This window comes from Phascolarctos cinereus, unplaced genomic scaffold, assembly GCF_003287225.1.
Source record: "Phascolarctos cinereus isolate Bilbo 61053 unplaced genomic scaffold, phaCin_HiC Scaffold_4;HRSCAF=312, whole genome shotgun sequence".
Classification (NCBI taxonomy): Eukaryota; Metazoa; Chordata; class Mammalia; order Diprotodontia; family Phascolarctidae; genus Phascolarctos; species Phascolarctos cinereus.
The window spans coordinates 234,787,155-234,807,006 of record NW_027555847.1 but is presented as its reverse complement, the minus strand read 5'-3'; the positions used below and the strand labels follow the sequence as shown (position 1 = coordinate 234,807,006).

Below are 19,852 nucleotides of genomic sequence, written 5' to 3'. Positions count from 1 at the left end.
ACATATTTTTTTTCTCTTGGCCCGGGCAAAGGAATAGTCAACTGTATGATTTTGAAAGATAGTCTGGTACTTAAATTTGAAAGTAGTGTTATCTGTGAATACAGTAACTATATCTACTTAACTTTCAAAAAAAGGAAAAAAGAAAGCAGCAACTGAAGTTTGTGGGATGTTTTGGAATTCAAAGATTACTTGGCCTTTATGAAATAATATTAATGTCATTTTTTAAGAGATAAGAGGCCCAAACTCAAAATTTTGTATATGTTGGTTAATATGTATTACTTAAATTGACCTTAATAATGTTTGCTTTACTGTTTTCTTTTTATTTTAGGCAAATCTTGAGAGAAAACAGTTGCTTACAAACCTTGTTACAGCACTTGAAGTCTCATAGTTTGACAATAGTTAGCAATGCATGTGGAACTTTGTGGAACCTCTCAGCAAGAAACACTAAAGACCAAGAAGCATTATGGGACATGGGAGCAGTTAGTATGCTTAAGAACCTAATTCATTCAAAGCACAAAATGATTGCTATGGGCAGTGCTGCAGCATTGAGGAACCTTATGGCAAACAGACCTGCAAAGTATAAGGACACCAACATTATGTCTCCTGGTTCAAGCTTGCCATCTCTTCATGTCAGAAAGCAAAAAGCACTAGAAGCTGAATTAGATGCTCAACATTTATCTGAGACTTTTGACAATATTGACAATTTAAGTCCCAAGACGTCTCATCGTAATAAACAGAGACATAAACAAAATTTATATAGCGAATATGCTTTTGATATTAGTCGTCATGAGGACAGTAGGTCAGACAATTTTAATACTGGAAATATGACTGTACTTTCACCATATTTGAATACTACAGTGTTGCCAGGATCCTCTTCATCAAGGACAAGTTTGGAAAGCTCTCGATCTGAAAAAGACCGGAGCTTGGACAGGGAACAAAGAATTGGAGTAAGCACCTTTCATCCAGCAACAGAAAATTCTGGAAATTCTTCAAAGCGAATAGGATTGCAGCTCTCTACTGCTACAGCTCAGATTGCTAAAGTCATGGAAGAAGTATCAGGAATTCATGCACAAGAAGACCAAGGTTCAGGATCTACGACAGAATTACATTGTATAGCAGAAGAAAGGAACACGTTGAGAAGAGCATCTGCTGCCCATGCACATTCAAACGCTTACAACTTTCCCAAATCAGATAATTCAAACAGAACATGTCCTATGCCTTATGCCAAAATGGAATATAAGAGATCTTCAAATGACAGTTTAAATAGTGTTAGTAGCAGTGATGGCTATGGTAAAAGAGGCCAAATGAAACCCTCTATCGAATCTTATTCTGGGGATGATGAAAGTAAATTTTGTAGTTATGGGCAGTATCCCGCTGATTTAGCTCATAAAATTCATAGTGCAAATCATATGGATGATAATGATGAAGAATTAGATACCCCAATAAATTATAGCCTTAAATATTCAGATGAACAGTTAAATTCTGGAAGACAAAGTCCTTCACAGAATGAAAGATGGGCAAGGCCAAAACATATAATAGAAGATGAAATGAAACAAAATGAGCAGAGACAGTCAAGGGGTCAAAACACACCCTTTTCTGCTTATAGTGAAAGCACTGATGACAAGCATATCAAGTTTCAGTCACGTTTTGGACAGCAAGAATGTGTTTCTCCATATAGATCAAGGGGAGCCAATGGATCAGAACAAAATAGAGTTAGTTCAAATCATGGACTTAATCAGAAAGTTAACCAGTCTTTGTGTCATGAAGATGATTATGATGAAGATAAACCAACCAACTACAGTGAACGTTATTCTGAAGAGGAACAGCATGAGGAAGAAGACAGACCAACAAATTATAGCATAAAATATAACGAAGAAGAACATCATGTAGATCAACCTATTGATTATAGTTTAAAATATGCAGCAGATATTACTCCCTCCTCACAGAAGCCATCTTTTTCATTCTCAAAGAGTTCATCTGTACAAAGTAATAAAACAGATCACATCTCTTCAAGTGGTGGAAATACATCAACTACTTCAGCTAGTACCAAAAGGCAGAATCAACTTCATCCAAGTTCAGCACAGAATAGAAGTGGTCAGACTCAGAAGACTGCCTCTTGTAAAGCTTCTTCTATTAACCAGGAAACAATACAGACTTACTGTGTGGAAGATACACCAATATGTTTTTCAAGATGTAGTTCATTATCTTCTTTGTCATCTGCTGAAGATGAAATAGGACGGGATCAGACAACCCGTGGGACAGAGACTACTAATAATCTACAGATAGCAGAACTTAAAGAAAACAGTGGAAGCGTGTCAACTGATGATACAATAAGTGAGGTTCCATCAACATCACAACATATTCGAACCAAAGCCAACAGACTCCAAACTGCTAGTTTATCACCTTCAGACTCAGCCAGACATAAAGCTGTTGAATTTTCTTCAGGTGCCAAATCTCCAGCAAAAAGTGGTGCTCAGACACCTAAAAGTCCACCTGAGCATTACGTTCAAGAGACTCCACTCATGTTTAGCAGATGTACTTCTGTCAGTTCACTAGATAGTTTTGAGAGTCGTTCAATTGCAAGTTCTGTTCAAAGTGAACCCTGTAGTGGAATGGTAAGTGGCATCATAAGCCCTAGTGATCTTCCAGATAGTCCTGGGCAAACCATGCCACCAAGTAGAAGTAAAACCCCACCTCCTCCTCAAGCTGTGCAAACTAAGAGAGAGATAACAAAAAGTAAAATATCGAACACTGAAAAGAGAGAAAGTGGACCTAGGCAAGCTGCTGTAAATGCTGCAGTTCAAAGAGTCCAGGTGCTACCTGATGCTGACACCTTGTTACATTTTGCTACAGAAAGTACTCCTGATGGATTTTCTTGTTCATCTAGTTTAAGTGCTCTGAGCCTTGATGAACCTTTTATACAGAAAGATGTGGAATTAAGAATAATGCCCCCTGTACAAGAAAATGACCATGGAAATGAAACAGAGCCTGAGCCACTAGAAGATGTAAATGAAAACAAAGAGAAAAAGGCAGAGAAACCTACTGAATCTGAGAAAGACATATTGGAGGACTCTGATGATGATGACATTGAAATATTAGAAGAATGTATTATTTCTGCTATGCCAACGAAATCTTCACATAAAGCCAAAAAACCCTCACAAGCTGCTTCAAAAATACCTCCTCCAGTGGCCAGGAAACCAAGTCAGCTGCCTGTCTACAAACTTCTTCCTTCACAAAACAGGTTGCAAGCTCAAAAACATGTTAGTTTTACTCCTGGAGATGATATGCCACGAGTATATTGTGTAGAAGGCACACCTATAAACTTTTCCACAGCTACATCTCTAAGTGATCTTACAATAGAATCACCTCCAAATGAGTTGGCTGTTATTGAAAGTACTGGTACAGGGGCGCAATTAGGAGAGTTTGAAAAAAGAGATACTATTCCTACAGAAGGCAGAAGTACAGATGACATTCAGACAGGAAAAATTCCAAATGTAACTACCTCTGCATTAGATGACAACAAAACAGAGGAAGGTGAAATCCTTGCTGAGTGCATTAACTCAGCTATGCCTAAAGGAAAGAGTCACAAGCCTTTCCGTGTGAAGAAGATAATGGATCAGATCCAACAAGCATCAGCATCTTCATCTGGAAATAGTAAAAGCCCACTAGACAGTGAGAAAAAGAAACCTACATCACCAGTAAAGCCAATGCCACAAAGTGTTGAATATAGAACTCGTATAAGAAAAAATGCAGAATCAAAAAATTTGAATGTTGAAAGATCTTACTCAGATAACAAAGATTCAAAGAAACTGAACTTGAAAAACAATCCAAGAGACTTTATTGATAAGCTTCCAAATAATGAAGAACGTGTGAGAGGAAGCTTTACTTTTGATTCTCCGCATCACTATACACCCATTGAGGGAACTCCTTATTGCTTCTCACGAAATGATTCTTTGAGTTCTCTTGACTTTGATGATGATGATGTTGACCTTTCCAGGGAAAAGGCAGAGTTGAAAGGAAAAGAAGCTAAGGAAACAGAAGCTAAAGTTAATAACCATATAGAGCTAACATCAAACCAACAGTCAAGTAATAGAACACAGATTTGTACAAAACAACCAACAGATCGAAGTCAGTCTAAACCCTTGCTGCAGAAGCAGTCCACTTTTCCTCAGTCATCCAAAGATATGCCAGACAGAGGAGCAGCTACAGATGAAAAGTTGCAGAGTTTTGCAATTGAAAATACCCCAGTTTGTTTTTCTCGAAATTCATCTCTGAGTTCTCTTAGTGACATTGACCAGGAAAATAACAACAACAAAGAAAGTGAACCTACTAAACAGACTGAGCCACCTGACTCACAGGTAGAACCAAATAGACCTCAGACATCAGGTTATGCTCCTAAGTCATTCCATGTTGAAGATACCCCAGTGTGTTTTTCAAGAAACAGTTCACTTAGTTCTCTTAGCATAGATTCTGAAGATGACCTTTTGCAGGAATGTATTAGTTCTGCAATGCCAAAAAAGAAAAGGCCATCAAGGTTCAAAGGTGATGATGAAAAGCCTAGTCCTAGAAACATGGATGGTATATTAGCAGAAGATTTGACATTAGATTTGAGAGATATACAGAGACCAGATTCAGAGCATGGTTTTTCTCCTGATTCAGAGAACTTTGATTGGAAAGCTATTCAAGAAGGTGCAAATTCTATAGTGAGTAGTTTACATCAAGCTGCTGCTGCTGCTGCTTGTTTATCTAGACAAGCTTCATCTGATTCTGATTCCATTCTTTCACTAAAATCAGGTATCTCTCTAGGATCACCATTTCATCTTACGCCTGATCAAGAAGAGAAACCCTTTACAAGTAATAAAGGTCCACGAATTCTAAAGCCTGGGGAGAAAAGTACATTAGAAACTAAGAAAATAGAGTCTGAAAATAAAGGAATCAAAGGAGGAAAGAAAGTTTATAAAAGTTTGATCACTGGAAAAGTTCGTTCTAATTCAGAAGTTTCAAGCCAGTTGAAACAACCCCTGCAAACAAATATGCCTTCAATTTCTCGAGGAAGGACAATGATTCACATTCCAGGAATCCGAAATAGCTCTTCAAGTACAAGTCCAGTTTCCAAAAAGGGCCCATCCCTCAAAACCCCAGCTTCCAAAAGCCCCAGTGAGGGTCCAGCATCTAGTACTTCTCCTAGGGGAGCTAAGCCCTCAGTGAAATCAGAATTAAGTCCTTTGACCAGGCAGACATCCCAACCAGGTGGTTCAAGTAAAGGACCTTCTAGATCAGGATCTAGAGATTCAACTCCTTCAAGACCATCTCAGCAACCATGAGTAGACCTATGCAGTCCCCGGGACGAAACTCAATTTCTCCTGGTAGAAATGGAATAAGTCCTCCTAACAAATTGTCTCAGCTGCCACGGACATCATCCCCCAGTACTGCTTCAACTAAGTCCTCAGGTTCAGGGAAAATGTCATATACATCTCCAGGAAGACAGATGAGCCAGCAGAACCTTAATAAGCAAGCAGGTTTATCCAAGAATGCTAGTAATATACCCAGAAGTGAATCTGCTTCCAAAGGACTAAATCAGATAACTAATAGCAATGGAACTAATAAAAAAGTTGAACTTTCTAGAATGTCTTCAACCAAATCTAGTGGAAGTGAATCTGACAGATCAGAAAGACCTGTTTTAGTGCGTCAGTCAACTTTCATCAAAGAAACTCCAAGCCCAACACTAAGGAGAAAATTGGAAGAATCTGCATCATTTGAATCTTTATCTTCATCTTCTAGACCAGATTCTCCTACTAGATCCCAGGTACAGACTCCAGTTTTAAGTCCATCCCTTCCAGATATGTCTTTATCCACACATTCATCTATTCAGACTGGTGGTTGGCGAAAACTCCCACCTAATCTTAATCCTTCTGTAGAGTTTAGTGATGGAAGATCAACAAAGCGCCATGATATAGCTCGCTCGCATTCTGAGAGTCCTTCTAGACTTCCAATTAATAGATCAGGAACTTGGAAGCGTGAACATAGTAAGCATTCATCATCACTTCCTCGTGTAAGCACTTGGAGAAGAACTGGAAGTTCCTCCTCAATTCTCTCTGCTTCATCAGAATCCAGTGAAAAGGCAAAAAGTGAAGATGAAAAACATGTGAGCTCATTTCTGGGAACAAAACAGACTAAAGAAAACCAAGGGCCAGCAAAAGGAACTTGGAGAAAAATAAAAGAAAATGAAATGACTCCTATAAGTAGTGTTTCCCAGGTTACTTCCTCAGGTGCTACAAATGGTGCCGATTCAAAGACTTTAATTTATCAAATGGCACCTGCTGTCTCCAAGACAGAAGATGTGTGGGTAAGAATTGAGGATTGTCCCATTAATAACCCTAGATCAGGAAGATCACCTACTGGAAATACACCCCCAGTGATTGACACTGTTTCAGAGAAGGTTAATTCTAGTAATAAAGATTCAAAAGATAATCAGGGAAAACCAAGTGGGGGTAATGGCAGCAGTGCTCCTGCTCGCACTGTAGGCTTAGAAAACCGTCTGAATTCTTTTATTCAGATAGATAGCCCAGACAAAAAGGCTACTGAGACGAAATCAGGACAAGGTAATCTTGTTCCTACACCAGAGACTAGTGAAAGTTCTATTGCTGAGCGTACACCATTCAGTTCCACTAACTCAAGCAAGCACAGTTCGCCTAGTGGAACTGTTGCTGCCAGGGTGACTCCTTTCAATTACAATCCAAGTCCTAGGAAAAGCAGTGCAGATAGCAGTTCAGCCCGCCCATCACAGATCCCCACACCAGTAAACAGCAGCACAAAAAAACGAGATTCAAAAACTGAAAACACAGAAGCTAGTGGAGCTCAAAGCCCAAAGCGCCATTCTGGATCTTACCTGGTAACTTCTGTTTAAAAGAACTAAAATGGTGAAACAAAGAAAATTATGTATTATCTACAACCGCTATGTAGAAATTTTGTTTCAAATGAAACTTTAAAAAATAAGAATTTTTTTGTAAATAGATTGATTCTTGCTAGAGGGTCTTTGTTCTGGAAGCCATATTTAATAGTATACTTTGTCTTCACTGGTCATATTTTGGAGGGACACTTGATAGAGAAAAATTGGTAAAGCAAGTATATTTGTACAGTATGTTTTACATGTATTTAAGTAGCATCCCATACCATGATCCTTTAATTATTGCTTGTCTTAAAATAATGGACACTACAGATAGAGGGTACAATATATTGCTATGTATCAATCATTTCTAGATTATAAAATGACTAAAGTTACATCAGGGAAAAATTGGTATTATTTATGCAAAAAAAACTCAGTTTAGTATACTCAAGAGTCCATCTAATCCAAAAATTAATCATGTGACTGTGAAATTCACAGTAATATGGTTCCAAATGAACAAATTTTCCCAGCTTGCTCTTCTGCATGAATGAAACTGATGGTTCAATTTCTGAAGTAATGATTAACAGTTCTGTGGTCACATAATGTGCATAGATAGCTATGGTGTAAAAATTTACACTAGTTTGTGCTCTTAAAAAAAGGAAATCTGTGTAACAGTAAAACCTTGAATGAAATTATTTTACCTGAATTAGATTTTATCTGAAAGTAGGTAGAATTAATTTTTGCTATGCTGTAACTTGTTGTATATTCTGGTATTTGAGGTGAGATGGCTGCTCTTTTATTAATGAGACGTGGGTTATGTCTCAACAGAAACTAAATGAACAATTTAGAATAAATTATTGCTGTATGTAAACTGTGTGTTACTGAAATCTGTATTTGAAGGGTCTTATTTCACATTTGCTTAGTTATTTTAAAAGCTTATATGCAGTTTCTTCAAGCCCTGTGCATTTAGAGTAAAATTTCTGCTGTAATAAAGCAGCTTGTTGAAGAAAGCTGTATAGGTTATGCAGTGGCACTTATTCCTCAGTTTACTATGTTCCTTTGTATGATAAGATTTGGAAATGTCTACCAATATTTCCTGCTGTTTAATAGTTTTCCATTTTTACTGTTTTCTGAAAGGTAATCTTTCATTATAAAGAATCTCTCACTTAAAATAAATTCACTTAGTAGAATTCTGAATTTAAAGAATTCATTAATTTGGTCACACATTTACTCTTAACAAACAATACTTTCCAAACAATAGAACTTGATTGAACAGCAAATGATCACTGGGAGTCATATCGTTGACTGGAAAGTTAAATCACAGATTATGAAGAGGAACAGTCAGAATCATCACCAGAGTAGAAGAAAGGATAAAGCTGGGGTACCTTGTGTACAGTTAGAATAAATAGCTAATATTTACATAGCACTACATTCCATGTGCTGTGCTAAGTGCTTTATAATTATTAACATTTGATCCTCATAACCACCATGGGAGATAGGTGCTATTATCATCCCTATTTTGCAGATGAGAAAACAGGTTAGTGTGACTTGCCTGGAGTCACATAGCTAGTATCATCTGAGACCAAATTTTAACTTGTGTTCCTGACTCCAGGCCCAGCACAGCATTCTATCCACTGCATTACCTAGCTGCCCAGTTTGCAAAACCCCAACCTATAGAAACAGTCTTCAAACTCTGAAAAAATAACAAACAAAAGGAAATTTACTCTGATTATCATCATTTTAAAATACTTTATTAGTATATTTTTACTCTGTAACCACTTCTAAATAATCCTTCATAGTACCTTATAGGAAGAAAACTGAATGCTAACTGTAAAACTATGCAGTAGCTGTATATAACATTCTGCATTTTTCTACATAAAAAAGGAAATCTGTTGCCATAATCCTCATGAAGTTTAACCATTCTTAGAACAGTTCAAATAAGACTGAGACTCCATAAGTCACCATAGTAAGCAAATACTTGTTTTTTTATTGAACAGAGGCATAGTGGCTAAGGGCAGTTTGGTTTAGAGCTCAATCCCATTTGTAAAATGTTTTGGATGAGGTTGATAAAATTACAATCAGTATGCCCTAAAAAGCCTTGAACAGCAGAAAGGAAGCCAAGCATAGTGTGAGACTACATACATAGCTAAAACTGGAAGGATAACAAATAGATGTGAAATGGAAAAAATTTGCAGTATTTCTAAATGATCTAGTCTCATCATTAATGACAAAACCACCACTTTTGGACTCTACCACCAAAAATAGACAAGTTAATTTAAGAGATGAATTCAGGAAGAATAACAAATCTGTGCTGGCAGTTGAAACAATTTTTAAATGTATGTAGGAATTAATTTTTTTAAATCTCTCAAAGGAGGGAAAGGTTACAGAAGAATTGAAAAGGTATCACCAATTTTTTTAAATGTCCAAGAAAACACAAGCAACTAACAACCATATACCTTTCTCACCTCTATAAGATGATTGAAAATGATGTACACACATCCAGTGAATCCCTAATGACAGCTTTAGGAGGGGAACAGATAGACTCTTGTGGCCAGTTTTTCTATAGCAAACCATATCTTCATAGTCATACAGCTGAAACATAGGAAATGCAAGATACTATTGTGTGCATTTACAAATAAGCATTCAATTTAGTAGAGTAAAACACAGCTTTAAAGGTTTTTGATTATTTGATCAAACAAGCTTTTATCCAAATATGATGTGCCATGCACTGTGCTAAGTGCTGGAGATACAAAGAAAGACAAACACATCTTCCCTATTCTCAAGAAGCTCACCTCTGTCACTCATTTCACATGAAGAGGTGGTCTTTCTCTTTGCCAAGACAAACCCCTCATGGTATAGGGAACCACTGGAATTTATTGAGTTGGGTGAGGGAGATATGGTCAGATCTGTGCTTTAGGAAGATTAATTTGACAACAGTGGAGGATGGAAAGAGGGAGAGACTTGAGGCAGGGAGAACAACCAGTAGGCTATTATTGCAACAGTTCAGGCATGAGGTAACAAGAGCCTGAACCAGGTAGCACTGCCACCGCTGGCAGTGTCAGAGGGGAAAAGGGGACATATGCAAGAGATGTTATAAAAATAAAAACAGTCCTTGGCAACAAATTGGATATGGGAAGTAAAAGAAAGAGGAGTCAAAGATGACACCTGTATTTTGAGCCTGGATGATTGGAGTATGGTGGCACCCTTAACTAATATGGAAGTTCAGAAGAGGTAGAGGGTTTGGGGAGAAAAAGAATGAATTTAGTTTCAGACATGTGGGTTTAATATGTCTAATGGACATTTAGTTCAAGATGTCTAATAGGCAGTTGAAGTCAAGATCTGAATAATCTGAGAATCAGCAACACAATTGAAACAGTGAGAGCTAATGAGATCACCAAGGGAAATAGTATAGAGCAGGGGTGGGGAAACTGCAGCCTTGAGGCCACATGTGGCCTTTCAGATCCTTAAGTGTGGCCTCTTGACTGAATCTAAATTTTACAGAACAAATTTATTATTTTTTATTATTATCTTATTAAAAGGATTTGTTTTGTAAAATTTGGATTCAGTCAAGAGGCCATACTTAAGGATCTGGAAGGCCACATGTGGCCTCAAGGCCCCGGTATGCAGGGAGGAGAAAAGAGGGCCCAAAAGAGAGCTCAGGGGGGACACTGACCTTTAGCAAACATGACCTGGATAAAGGTCCAATGAAAGGAAACAGGGAGGCAGCTAGGTGGCGCAGTGGATGGAGCACTGGCCCTGAAGTCAGGAGGACCTGAGTTCAAATCTGGCCTCAGACCAAACACTTGACACTAGCTGTGTGACCATGGGCAAGTCACTTAACCCCAATTGCCTAGAAAAAAAAAAAAGGTTTAAAATAGCCACTGAGGTGAATAGGATATCAACTTTATTGTGGAGATATATAAAAAGATCATCTTAATGAAATAAGGATTCAATTTAAATTATAATGACATAAATTTATAGTGGGCACAACACAGTTTTGTGATTTTCTCTTCAGCATTTTGAATAAAAGAGAAGATTGCCGTTATTGGGAGTGATCTGAGGCTAGGCTTAGGCAAGGCATAATTAGAAATAGGACAAGGGGGCAAAGGACTCTAGTGTAGAGTATAAAATTGAACTGGTTCACCAAGGGGTCAAAATAAGGAAGGGATTACAATAGCCAGTTCAGAGATGATGGCCTGGAAAAGAAAGATTGGAAGTTATAGTGAGGAGGGACAGGGCTAAAAGACGTAAAAGATGGAATAAAAGATCATAAAGGAATTTGGAGTTCATGAACATAGAAGTGTAACACACAGGTAATGGAAAGATCAAAGATGTGGCTATTTTGTTCCAATGGACCCTCAGGGGGCAGTGTCCACTTTGCCTCAGTTGTTCCTGCTATAATAATATCAATATAGTAAAGGGTAATAGTGTCAGAGTCAAGTTGGAGCTTGGCCACTGTCCACCCTACCCATTGGTGGCAAATGGCAGGATTATTCAAATATCCTTGAGGCAGGACGGTAAAAGTGCACTGTATTCCCTGCCAAGTAAAATCAAATTAGGTTTGGTCAGATGACTTTAAGGGAAATAGGGCATTAGCCATTTCTGCCATAGCATACCATTCACCAGGTATGGCCATCAGAATTTCAATCATAGCCTGTTGTGATCTGGCACAGCCGGGGCAGCAGTATCTATAACTTGGTTTAGCATCCAATAGTCAATAGTTAGTCACCCATGTGTCATCAGCTTTTCTGATTGGCCACACTGGACTATTGAAATGAGAGACAGTCTGGAGTATGCCTCCAACATCTAATTGTTTGTTTTTTTGTTTTTATTAAGGCAATGATCTTCCCTGTCTGGAATTCTATACTGCTTGAGTGGAACCACTTTGATGGAGAAGGACAACTGGGTTGAAGGGAGAGGGAGATTAATTATAAGCTGCTACCTGCCCCACAGCTAGTAGGCAATAGGCAGTGATGGTGGACTGTGGCCATCTGTGGTCAGTCTGTCCCTGGAAAGCAATTCAACAGGCATATGTCTATGACAGTCTTCAGTGGAAGTTGCCACTACAGTTCATTTGAATGACTGGAACTACAACTCACTGCAGTATCACTACAATTGTGTACTTACATTCATTCCCAATATCATAAAGCTAGGAATGCCTGTCTCCTGTCTCAGGATAGAAGTTGCTTCTATGTGGGTAGACAACCACTAGCCTGGAGCAACTGGGAAATCCCCCCAAATTAATGTTTCTTTAATGACCATGTAAATCTATTCTAATAGGGCAGTTTGTTGTCCATGCTCTCCCCTCTGGTTAGCCATTGTGTTAGTCTGAAGGGAAGTCAATGGATAAGGCCTCTAGAACAATTCATTCATCTTCCACAGTACGAATTGTTCAGACATTGATATCAATAATGTGAACTTTCCATACTATTTTTTTTTGGTGATGCAATTGGGGTTAAGTGACTTACCCAGAGTCACACAGCTATTGAGTGTTATGTGTCTGCGACCAGATTTGAACTCAGGTCCTCCTGACTCCAGGGCTGGTACTCTATCCACTGCACCACCTAGCTGCCCCCTATACTACTACATTCCTATGATTTTTCTGCTTGTCTCAAATGCTAGTAAGTACCCTCACACTATTTAGCCATCTGTCTACAGCCTAACATTTTGCATCTGGGTAGTAGTGGTTATTGGGCAGATTCTGGTTTTTGTTTGTTTGTTTGTTTGTTTTTAGCAAGTCTAATTCTGTTGCTTTGTTCCCCTTCTGGGTGAGAACTTCTCTTTTATGAGTAGCAGCTAAGGAATATTCTTGTCTTCCCTGATGTTAATTGTTCCAGAGCAATTGATCATTCCATATCCTGACAAGGATGTGAGGAAAGCTCTCTTGATCACCGAATGCCTTTGTAACAGAAAGCCTCCCTGGTCATCAGGCTCCACTGGGAAGATTCCTGTCCCTGTGACACTTCCCTTCCCCCCTTCTTTCTTTGAAAAGTGATCTGGCCAAATGTGCTATTCATATCCCATTGTAGCCACCACTTTTGTAGTACAAGGGAGTTCCAATGAGAAATGACAGCCACACAGAGATAGGTTTTAACAAAGTTTACTGCTAATCACAAGGGAGGAGAACAGCTACTATCAGGGACAATGTCAATGTGTGACCTTTATGTTCCTAGTACACTGGGGGAGGAAGTGAGGAATACACACTCCAGCTATCCTTTAGGGCATAAGAGTTTTAGACAAAGAGCCAGTATGATACCTATTCAGGAATCATTAAAGTAAGAGTATTTTCTAAACTGCCTGATAAGGAGTGAAGAATGAGGGGCTGGAGTGTAGGGAATTTAACCCTAAGTGTACCAAACGATAAAACATTTAAGTGTCTGCATTGTGCTTAGCATAGAGGAAACAAGGAAAGGCAAAAGGCAGTTCCTGCCTTGTAGGACCTTACAATCTAATATGGGGACGACAACAGACAGAAAGCAGTAAAGTGGGAGGGGGGAAGAGAAGGGAGAAGGTGATAGAGGAGTTCAGAGCAAGAGGTTAAAAATAGGGGTAGTGATCAGGGTTAGAGAAATGCCCAGCCCCTAAGTTTATGGCCTTGGCATATATACATGGGGGCGGAGGGGGTGGGGTGTTAAACAGCAAAGAGCTAGGACCATACCACTCAAACCACTTTTTATGAGCCTGCAAAGGCCTCCTTAGGTAGATCCTCTATGGAGGATTTATAGAAGAACATGGATAGTAGTCACGTATAATGAGAAGCAATGGATGGTTTGAAATCTGTACCAATGGAATATTTGCATGTGCAAATGAGATTGTGAATCTATTAAAATATCAAGAAGTTACTATTGAATCAAAATCTCAAGGGTGGGAATAACCTTAATAATCATGGCATCAGAGTGTAGTGGACCAAACCCTAGTAAAAAGGCAGTCTGATGATGTCAGTCCCCTATTCAATAAACTCCTTTGCTCCCTTCTTCAGTATATTACTTAAAGGATCAAATATAAACTCTTGTTTGGATTTTAAAATCCTTTTCAACCTGGCCCAGCCTACAATTCCAAACTTGTTATACAATACTCCCCATTCACCACAGTTCAATCAAATAGGCCTTGCTGTTCTTCAAACACAACAGTTCTATGATGGTCATTATCCCCCAGGCCGAAAATTCATTCCCTTCTGGTTTCGTTCCCTGGTTTCTCTCAAGGCTTAGCTCACATTCTGATCCACCCATCTGTGAGTGCCTTTGTACTAGAATTACCTTGTATCTATTTTGAATATACCTACATATGTGCATGTTTCTCACCCAACTAGTCTATCAGTTCCTTGAGCACAGGAACTGTTTCACTTTTTTCTTTTTATCCCTAGAACCTCGCACAGTGGCTGGCACATAATAGTGCCAGATATTTGTTAAATGTCCCAACTATCATGAGTGAAGTTCATGGCACATTTTCTTCCAGCAAGATAAATTTATTAGCAGTCCACCAATCTGTTAATAAAGTGGGTCAAATGGCTACCGCAGGCCAAAAGACCCTGAGGAGGAGGGCTTTTATAAGCATAGAACAAAGAACAGAACAGGATAGGTGAGGAAAATAAAACAATTGACTATAATGTTGGCAGCACCACGGGGGTGGGGACAACATGATTGGTTACATTAAGGAAACCAAGCTAACACTCACCTGGGGCCAACAATTATCACTCTCTGTCTTAGAGGAATGCTTGATTGATTTATAGGACCCATCTGTATCCTGAGGCCTTTGACAGTAGACCAAGAGTAGCAGACTCCCTGGCTCCTAGGAGAGAAATGAGACTATTTGTAATTGGGCAAGGGTGGATGGTATATCTTGTGGAAATGCACCAGGTTAGCTTGCAGGCCTTCAAGGATAGTACACAGAAGTCATAGAGTTTTTCCAGAGTTGAAGTTACAAAGGATACCTAGTTTCCTTGATATAAAAATTCTAAGTAGGTGGTGGTAAGATAATAATTCCCTTAAAATTAAAATGTTTTATGAGAGTGCTGAACCTCTAAGCTTAGCTCAGAGTTTTCTTTAATTAAAAGTGATCAATAGGAAAACTAAACTTTTGCATCTAACTTAAGAAAGGAAGACAGAACTTTTGAACTTATGAACTTCTTCATCCAGAGTCAGAGAAAAGGGCATAAGTCAGGGGTGGGGAACCTGTGGCCCAAGGCCACATGTGGTGTTGTGCACAACTAGTTCACTTGGCTATAGAACCTACCTAGGGCCTAGGATTTCCCAATCACCTGATGAATCAAGACCAGCTTGATTTTCTATCTCGAATGCGCAGTGATGAGGCGGGAGACAAGATGGAAGCAACTCCGTTTATTTTTAGCAAAGCCCTTACTTATATAGTAAAATAACAGGAACTCTTTCTCAAGTTACAATGACTATAGCCCATGCTGTGCTCAAGGACAGTGCATGCACATCCTGTGCACTTATCTGACTCCAATCCCAGAATAGACTGCTAATGACCATACAATAACTAGGGGAGTTAAAGATTGTTAAAGATCCATACAATGGAGTACCAAACCAGGCGACCTTTGCTCAAAGATCATCACCCAAGAGAGGCCTGCACTCATCAGTGAGACCTCTTGAACAGCCTGTGGCCCTCTACATCCTTATAGATCCCTAACAATGTGGCTTCTAAATCCTTAAGTATGGCCTTTTGACTGAATCCAAATTTTTGATTTGTTCTATAAAATTTGGATCCAGTCAAAAGGCTGCACTACAAGGCCATATGTGACTTCAAGGCTTCCAGTTCCCCACCCCTGGCTTAGGTTATTTTATAAAATACAGAACAGAGTTACAGAATGGAATCAACTACAAAGTGTAATCCAACATAAAATACCAAATCGATGTTTGATTTTCTTATCATCTTCATCATCACCATGACAGTTGCCATTTCTGTAATACTATAGAGTTTGCAAAGCAACTTCTACACATTATCTAGAATCATAGGAGTTCAAACTAGGCAAGACCTTTGTCATCTAGTTCAAACACCTCATTATGCCAGTAGGGAAACTGAGGCCAGGAAAGGGGAAGTGAGTTGCCTAATGTTACACAGACAGTAATCATTCACAATGCTGAAACTTGAATTCAGGTTCTCTGATTTCAAATACTAAAGAGCTTTCCTACATGTCACATTTAATCAAGGAGTCAGAAGACCTGGCTCACCATCAATTATAATACAAAATTTCAACTTTGGGAAATAGTTTGTGATAAACACTAATTAAGAAATCTTTATGATAAGAAAAGAGATTATTTTTCCACTGTCATTCAGAATTTTCTAATGCAACTAATCTGATTTCTTTTGTTTCTTTCAATATGGAGAAGCTTCTATTATTACTCAAAATACTCTTGAAAATTAGGGTTGCCTTTAGTGACAGTTTTAAGATACATACACACACACACACACACACACACACAAATGGTTTTAAACTTTATAACCACACCTTGTGTTGGGGGGGGGAAATGGAATTGTTAAACTTGATCTCACCCATCTTATCTATCAAATCTGGCTTCAGAGAGACTTTGAGTGACTCATCATATCTTCCTTCACAAAAGATGAAGATTTGCCAAAAATGACAATATTGAGGAAAATGAACTATATGTTGCAAAAATAATTCCAAAAAATATTTTGAGCAAAGAAAGCATCATTAGAATAAATGCATAGTCTAATAAAGTTTTGAAATGATCAGCACTTATTTGAATTAGTTCTGGTAAAGCTCAGAAAGCAGTCTCAATCTGTAATTTGCAGTGTGGTGTAGTAGATAAGAGACCTGGCCCTGAAGTCAGAAAGACCTGGGCGCTGGTTCTGGCTGAGATGCCTACTGGTTGTGTGACCCTAGACAAGTTTTTACATTTTCAGTACTCTAGGTTATTGGTTCTCAAACTTTTTGGTCTCAGCACCCCTTTATACTCTTAAAAATTATTGAGGGTCTCTCTTTATACTCATAAAAATCACTGAGGATTTAATAAAACTTTTATGTGGGTGATATCTGAAGATATTTATAGTATTTGAATTTGAAATTAATAATTTTTAAAACTTTTATTCATCTTAAAATGATAGCAATAAACCCATTACATCTAACAGAAATAACAATTTTTATGAAAAATAACTATTTTCCTAAACAAAAGACCTATAAATGTAGCATCATTTTATATATTTTTGCAAATCTATTTAATGTCTGCCTAACTGAAACAACTGGATTTTCATCTGCTTCTGTATTCAATATGTTGTTTTGGTTGAAATAAAAATCTGCCCTCACATATGAAGATTTGTAGTTTGAAAAGAGAGAAGTATTTTAATAGGCAAATAATAGCTTAATATTATTACGAAAATAGTTTTGACCTCAAGGACCTCCTAAAAATGTCTTATGGAGTCCTAGGCACTTCTCTAAATGTGTTTCCTCATCTTAGAGCTAACTGTACAATGAAAATCACAAACCAGTTCTCTCTGTTTAATCTAAGAGAGAAGAGGCCGCCTTTGTGACCACATAAAAATATGGTATTTCAGTCTTTCATTTTTTCTTTTTCACTGTTGCTGTGTCCTCCCCCAGGGATACTGTAAGTCCAGTCAACAAAGTATTTATATGCCAGGCACTGTATTAAGCACTGAGGATACAAAGAAAGACAAAAGACAGGCCTTACTCTCAAAAGGATTTTAAACAATTAAAGTACATAGAAGATATATACTGTATAAATTAGAGATAATCAATAGAGGGAAAGCACTAGCACTGGAGGGTGGGACAGGGTGGGTAGGAAAAGGCTTCTTGTAGAAGGTGCGATTTTAGCTGGGAATTGAAGGAAGTCAAGGAAGTTGGGAGATGGAGATAAGGAAGGAGAGAATTCCAGGCATGGAGAACAAATAGTGGAAACAGAATTGGGAGATACAGTGTCTTATATGAGGAAGAGCAATATAGATAATGTCACTCAGAAGACTACTACATGAAAGGGAGTAAGATGAAAGGATACTGGAAAGTAGGAAGGATCCAAGTTATAAAAAGCTTTAAAAGCCAAAGGATTTAATATTTGATTCTTGAGGTGACGGAGAGTCACTGGAGTTTATTAAATAACAGGAATGACATGGTCAGACACCATGTGTCTTAGGAAGATCAACTGAGTGAAGGATGGACAGGGCTGGGGAAAAATTTGAGGTAGAAATACCAACTAGAAGGATGTTTGCAATAGTCTAGGCATGAGGTGATGACAGCCAACACCAGAAAAGTGGCGGTGGCAGAGGAGAGAAAGGGGGAGGACTTGGAAACAGATCGGCTGTTGCGGGGACGGATAAGAGAAGTAAGGAATCCAAGATGACACAGTTGCATTTGAAATTTAACAAAAGGGTAAAATGAGACCATTCTCTGAGCAAGACAATCTTTTATTACCTGAGGCACACTGCCAATAAATGGTTAAATGGCTTGCCTCTATTTATGCCAAAGACCCAGAGAAAAAGGACAGTTCCCCCTTTATAGGTTTTGGGAAGTACAGAACAAAGAATAGAACAGGGTAGATGACATCATGGGATTGGGGATAACATGACTGGTTAGAGAGCTGAGGCACAGGAAACAACACAGTTGGTTGGAAGTATGGTAAAAGGGGCTGGCAATCTCCCCTGCCCCACAACCTTCTTTTTTCATGAGACTAAGAAGTTTAAGTCCAGGTGTAAGATAGTAGCCCAGACTTTTAGACAGCAAGCCAGACATGCTGGAAGGATAACCTAACTCTCTTTGTGTTCACACACATTCTCCAAGGTCAGCCAGATTCCTTGAGGAAAGAATAGATCTGTGATTAGCAGCAGAGATGGATTTCTAAAATTAACCCATTACATGGGGATAAGCTAGAAGCCTTCCCAATACAATCAGGGGCAAAGCAAGAATGCCCATTATCACCGCTATTACTCAATGTTGTACTGGAAATGCTAGCTATAGTGATAAGAGTAGAAAAAGAAATTGAAGGAATTAGAATAAGCAATGAGGAAACAAAACTATCAGTCTTTGCAGATGACATTATGATATACCTAGATAATCCTAGAGAATCAACCAAAAAACTACTTGAAATAATTAACAACTTTAACAAAGTTGCAGGATACTAAATAAACCTACATAAATCATCAGCATTTCTATGTATCACCAACAAATTCCAGCAGCAAGAGATAGAAAGAGAAATTCCATTTAAAATAACTGTAGAAAATATAAAATACTTAGCAGTCTACCTGCCAAGACAACCTAGGAACTATATGAACACAATTACAAAACACTTTCCATACAAATAAAGCCAGATATAAACAATTAGAAAAATATTAATTGTTCATGGGTACAACAAGCTAACATGACAAAAATAACAATTCTACCTAAATTAATCTATCTATTCAGTGCCATACCAATCAAACTACCAAAAATGGTTTTATGGAGCTAGAAAAATAATAATAAAATTCATCTAGAAGAACAAAGGTCAGGAATATCAAGGGAATCAATGAAAAAAAAAGGCAAAGGAAGGTAGCCAAGCCATACCAGATCCAGTGGTTAAGAAACAGAGTGGTGGATCAGTGGAATATATTATATAATACACAGTTTCAAATGACTATAGTAATCTACTGTTTGATAAACCAAAGATCCAAGCTTTGGGGACAAAAACTCATTATTTGATAAAAACTGCTGGGAAAACTAGAAAACAGTTTCGCAGAAACAAGGTATAAACCAACATCTCACACCATATACCAAGATAAGATCAAAATGGATACATGATTTACACATAAAGGGTGAAATCATAAACAAATTAGAAAAGCATGGAATAGTTTACCTGTCACATCTATGGATAAGGGAAGAATTTAGGACCAAACAAGATATAGAGAGTATTACAAAATGTAAAATGGATAATTTTGATTATATTAAATTAAAAGGATTTAGCACAAACAAAACAATGAAACCAAAATTTAAATAAAAGCAGAAAA

At 38.1% G+C, this 19,852-nt stretch overlaps 1 protein-coding gene and 1 long non-coding RNA gene across 3 annotated transcripts in view; one reads left to right on the top strand and one right to left on the bottom strand.

Moving 5' to 3' along the window:
• Positions 1-7,757, top strand: part of APC (APC regulator of Wnt signaling pathway) — a 143,054-nt gene extending 135,297 nt beyond the window's left edge. Inside the window, 2 exon segments of the mRNA XM_078152958.1 lie at positions 329-5,319; positions 5,322-7,757. Of these exon segments, the coding sequence (XP_078009084.1) occupies positions 329-5,319; positions 5,322-6,907 (6,577 nt within the window). The 3' untranslated portion in view covers positions 6,908-7,757.
• The window catches only part of LOC110223810 (uncharacterized), a 46,679-nt gene that overhangs the window by 19,065 nt on the left and 7,762 nt on the right, over positions 1-19,852 (bottom strand). For both annotated transcript variants that reach the window (XR_013486057.1, XR_002328793.2), the window contains exons 3-4: positions 14,561-14,674; positions 9,352-9,478 (exon numbers count right to left, since the gene is read on the bottom strand). This is a non-coding gene — a long non-coding RNA (uncharacterized LOC110223810). The remainder of the gene's footprint in view (positions 1-9,351; positions 9,479-14,560; positions 14,675-19,852) is intronic.